At 41.6% G+C, this 4,836-nt stretch overlaps 1 protein-coding gene across 1 annotated transcript in view; it reads right to left on the minus strand.

The window, feature by feature from the left end:
* The window catches only part of T265_08998 (hypothetical protein), a gene marked incomplete at both ends in the record, with an annotated part of 18,138 nt that overhangs the window by 7,625 nt on the left and 5,677 nt on the right, over window positions 1-4,836 (minus strand). The window contains one exon of the mRNA XM_009174948.1: window positions 24-60. Coding sequence (XP_009173212.1) covers window positions 24-60 — 37 coding nt within the window. The remainder of the gene's footprint in view (window positions 1-23; window positions 61-4,836) is intronic.

A 4,836-nucleotide genomic window follows, 5' to 3' on the forward strand; every position in this document is an offset into this window, starting at 1 on the left:
TGCAGCTGAACCGCCTGCGCTACCACCCTGCGCATCCTCCATGATTGAATCTCTGACGGACTACAACAGTGGAATGAGTAAAGCACACGGTTTACCAAAAGTAACCACTCCAGAACGAACAGATGGGTTCAGAAGGACTATAATACAAATGAACTTATGAGAGTACCAAGTGTTGCGGACAGTTTGGTGAAAGGTATTCAGACTTTCCAAAATATCTCTGAGACCTGTTGCATTGAAAACAGGGCTTGGCAAGATCAGTATCGAAACAGTTGCGATTCACAACCGTACGAGTGTGTGGTACAGACCAGAACCAATGTTAAGTGGAAGTTGTACGTAAGCCTCAACAGTTTAAAATCACGGCTGATTTGCACTGAATGTGGTAATAATTTTTGGTGGAGCTGAAATATCTCTTGTGCGCAGCTCTCTGTCGCTATTTCGGTGCTTCAGCTTATCTCTTGTACTAATCACGCATCATTTTTCCTTAGCACCTCGCTGTATATAAAATATTGCCGTTTCATTGGAGAAGAATCAATCCCGACCGATTGAGATTTCTTTTGCACTTGAGTCGAGACCCTTCAATTGCAGCCACGATTCCCGTTATCCTGAGCGGAATATCGAATCTCAGCATAGTTGATCAAAGAGGCCAAAGTAATCTTATGTTGTAGTTTTGTATGTAAGGTTTGCCTTGAGCTTCAATGCTGCCAATGAAGTTGTACGTCTCAATAAGAATCCTTCCCTACCATGAGAGTTGGAATCAGGTGGGTAACACTGGTTTGGTTCAGTATACAAGACATAATTTAGGATGTTTGCCTACTCAACCCCGCCCTGATGATGTCAGCTCAACTGGCGATGAAACTTTTGCAATCCAAGTGCCACGCTTGGCGAGCAAACCAACAACCAAGTTTGCGTGCACTAAAGGATCACAACTTTTCTGCTATTACAGACGTCTCAGGAGTGACCCAGCTAGCTTCTGCCACCCTCATTACTGGTCCATGCATTTCTCCCGGCTAATACAGTCCCCGTTGGTATAGCGACACACAACTGAGACTAAAGTCAACGACATGGGCAAGTCATGTTCACCCTCAATGGTAATGGAGATAACTGATGAGTTATATTTTGTTTCCATCCACTGATTACTTTCCACCTTTGAATGATGCATCGGTATATATATATATATAATGGATGCTGTAGAAGGTTTCTAATTCTATACTTTTTCTTCGGATTTACACTTTTTGGGAAGTTCCACTATATTCCATAGGGTTTAAGTAGCGGTGAATCACAGCGATTTCATGTCGGCGCACAACGTAGAGAAAAGGCAATCAAAAGTGAAAGACGATTTTAGTTCATAGGTGCTGAATCCTATGAGACGCAACAGCTTGAAAATCGATGTAAACTGTCCATCCAGAGGAGACGAAATCATACGTGGTTTTTAATAGGCGTCACAACTCTCTGAACAGGCGGACGTGTTCATTCATGAGCCTTACGTGTCAGGATTTCAAGCCCTGCAACTTCCAAAAACATTTGCTTCTGATGAAGTATAATATGAGCAAGATTCAAAGCCTTTGCTTTTTGGTTTGATTTAGATCCACCAGGAAAACTGTGCCAGGATCGGACGAGTACTGTTCATCCAAACGACCTGAATGTGAACTTCATCGTCTGTTTGTGTCAAATCTGCCTTGGACGGCTTCTGATTAATCAGTTAAGACTGAATATGTTCACATATTCACTCGCAGTGCTTCAGATATGTCGAGTGTTTACTCTTGGGGTATTGGTGATACACGCGATCCGGATGTCACATATCAGGACTCGGATTGCTGGCTTCCAAAAAGAGTGCCATTCGAGAACAGCGACCCATTCTTTCATGGTGGATCAATTGAAAAACGGAACCAGGACTGCAGAGTGATGAGGTGCATAAAATTTATGCATATTCCACAAAGTTTCACGAATAATCCTAAAGTTTATTCAGCGCAAACTGATTCCGGTTTATTTCCGCGTACTTTAAAACCGGGCTCATGTTACTTTGAAGAAGGAGAGGCACATGGAAAGACAACAGACAGAATACCGCAGTGAGTGGATGATGTACCGACAGGTGTTTTCTCCTGATTCGAACTATCATTTCAGACGACGGAACTAGTTAATCAGTAGTACTGGATGCTTATCCACAAGTTCTAGTCTTTGATTATCATGATCTGATAAGGAGGACTGATATTCTATAGAGTCACTGAGGTTCACATGTATCACATTACCAGGAGGCAATTTTGTTTTCCACTGAAGTATTCGTGAAAACATGTGGTAGGAACATGAATTCATCATCTGAATTTCCTCATTCAGCTGATGAAAAAGGGCAAACAAATATTTTTCTACTTTTTATGTCCAGGTAAATCGCTGAAATGATACTGCTGGATGATCCTTCACAACATCATGTAAAGGACATTGCAACCAGTACATTACATTGTTTCCAACCGTAAATCACACCAACATTAATTTCATCTATTCGACAAACAAACTGAACTTTTCTCATCAGACATGACAGTATCCGAAATGCGGACACTATAGACTGTTCACCCTATTCAGTTGGTCAGGTCCACCAGCAAAAACCAGAGAGTTGTTTCTGACTTTTGTAACAGAGGACTAATTACCAGTGTGCATGCGGGTGTTCAGTTACACATGATTAATCGACCTCCATAGCGCGTACGGTAAATTTACGCTTTCTTCTGTGGGGATAGTCCTTTTTATGGTCTCATTGTGTCCTACAAGAAGGACGGGCAGTACATTCAGTCGATAAGTTGGCTTTAGTTCTTTTGGCACGTAGTCTGTCGACCACCAACCTATCGACTACTCAATAACCATTGCATAGAAAATCTTACATGCGGTTTCTGTGATCGCGATATCTAATAGAACTCAAACACAAGCCTCGTCATTGTCCTTAGTATCGTTTCTCATCCATCTGCTGCTATAAAATCAAGCTATCAAAAATGTAAACGATTGTCACGTTTCATAACGTTTCATCTCATGCAGCAGAGTGAGATTCAAATAAATTACAGCTGTTATGTTCAGCGCACCGAAGCATCGGCGTTGGACACTGACGTTGTGCTGTCCCTGATGGTGATTGTAACGATGGTAGTGATGCTAACGATTCTAGCTTTCTTGGTAAATGAAGCAAGTTTACAAACTCCACTCGGTGAGTTTGGTCACAAAGTGCATCTATAGAATAAGTTTATTCAAAGTGTAGCAACCTGATGATTCCAGCCTAACAGTAGAACCAAGCGCCATTCAGTGAACAACATAGATTGTGAAGAATATACACACATCACCCATCTTAACGCATACAACCAAGCAGTAGGACTACAGAGTAGTAAGACGGGCGGGGGTTTTAACTTTTGAAATACCACGGAATTCAGGCGAAACGCGCTGATGCGACTCTTCCCAACTTGATGCTCAGAACCTACAAAAAATGATGGTCACCTGCCTGCAAAATGGATCGACTACACTGGATGCATTTTGTTTTTACGTCCCTATTCTAAAGTGAATGTTCCTTAACTTGGTTTGCCTTGCATGGATAATGGCAGTAAATGCACACACACATACACACACACCTCCCGGGCGACACCTCCAGATGTCAAAGAAGTGTGGGCAAAGAAGTATGCATATGACGTACGACTAATACATTCATCTGCATACCTGATTCACCTGGAATCCAGCAAAATCTATCGTTTATGATGCTCTTCTTTAACTGAATGTGCTACTGAACGTGCGCTATCTTAGGGTTTTTCGGCAGCCTTATTAGTAATGTATTAGCTCCGTACGGTGCATTAGGATAACTCTAATATCGTACAAAATTAAACATGAGGGGGTCTGGTGCAGATATTCAGTTGATTAAAAGCATCATACACGAGAGTTTCATGTGTCTCCTATCAAAACCGTATCGTTGTGCAGATGAGTGTATAAGCAGAATTTCGCTCAGTTTGGATTCAGGTAAAACTCAGGGTTAACGGAAACTCGGTATTTACTGGTTGATGCGCATAACAAAGGAGGGAAACTACCGTGACTAGAAGTGTTTTGTTGTTTGCCTTAGATGTCCAACAAATCCATCAGATTCCCGGATTTTCATATAAAATTTGTTTAAAACTAACGTACTCGAACAAATGCCATTGTGTTGTTCGTACAGTGGGGGTAGGGCTAATTCAGGTGTGATTTTCGGTTTTTTACAATGACAGAGCAGTTACTGTAGCATAAAATCTAAATACCATATTTTTGTCCATTTGACCACACTGATAGAAATGTGACACTGTCCTGGAGAAACATTTGATGTCATTTTGAAGTGTGGAATTTTAGCAATAAAGTCAAGTTTTGGTATGATCCTACCAACTTCATGACATTCTAAAAAGTTGACTGCAATTACCACGATATTAAGATTATTTGGAGGAGGTATTCGAAGAAAGTTGTTAAGACCATCTTGTGATAAGATGGGTGTTGCCAACTTTGTCTCCATCAGGATGACGGACTTTTGGGTGGACAACGCTCGATTTGGAGAAGGATGTGAGGGATGCTATCAGAAGTCTATGTTCGGTTCGCATGATGGGGTATCGGTGACTTAACTCTTGCTGACTGATAAGCAATTTCACTGGTGCTCCTAATGCCTTGAACTTCAGAATGAGAGTGTGGAGCAAAGGCACCTCGTAGTGATTGTGTAGCTTTACCACTGCGTCCTTTTCTCCCTCAATATCATGTTACACTTCAGGTCTCTTTCCATAAAATTCGAACCGTTTTTCGTACCGCAGCAAAGCAGCATTAGCAATATTGATATTGCTGTCCACGGCAATGCTGACAACAGGT

This window comes from Opisthorchis viverrini (genome assembly GCF_000715545.1).
Source record: "Opisthorchis viverrini unplaced genomic scaffold opera_v5_250, whole genome shotgun sequence".
NCBI lineage: Eukaryota > Metazoa > Platyhelminthes > Trematoda > Opisthorchiida > Opisthorchiidae > Opisthorchis > Opisthorchis viverrini.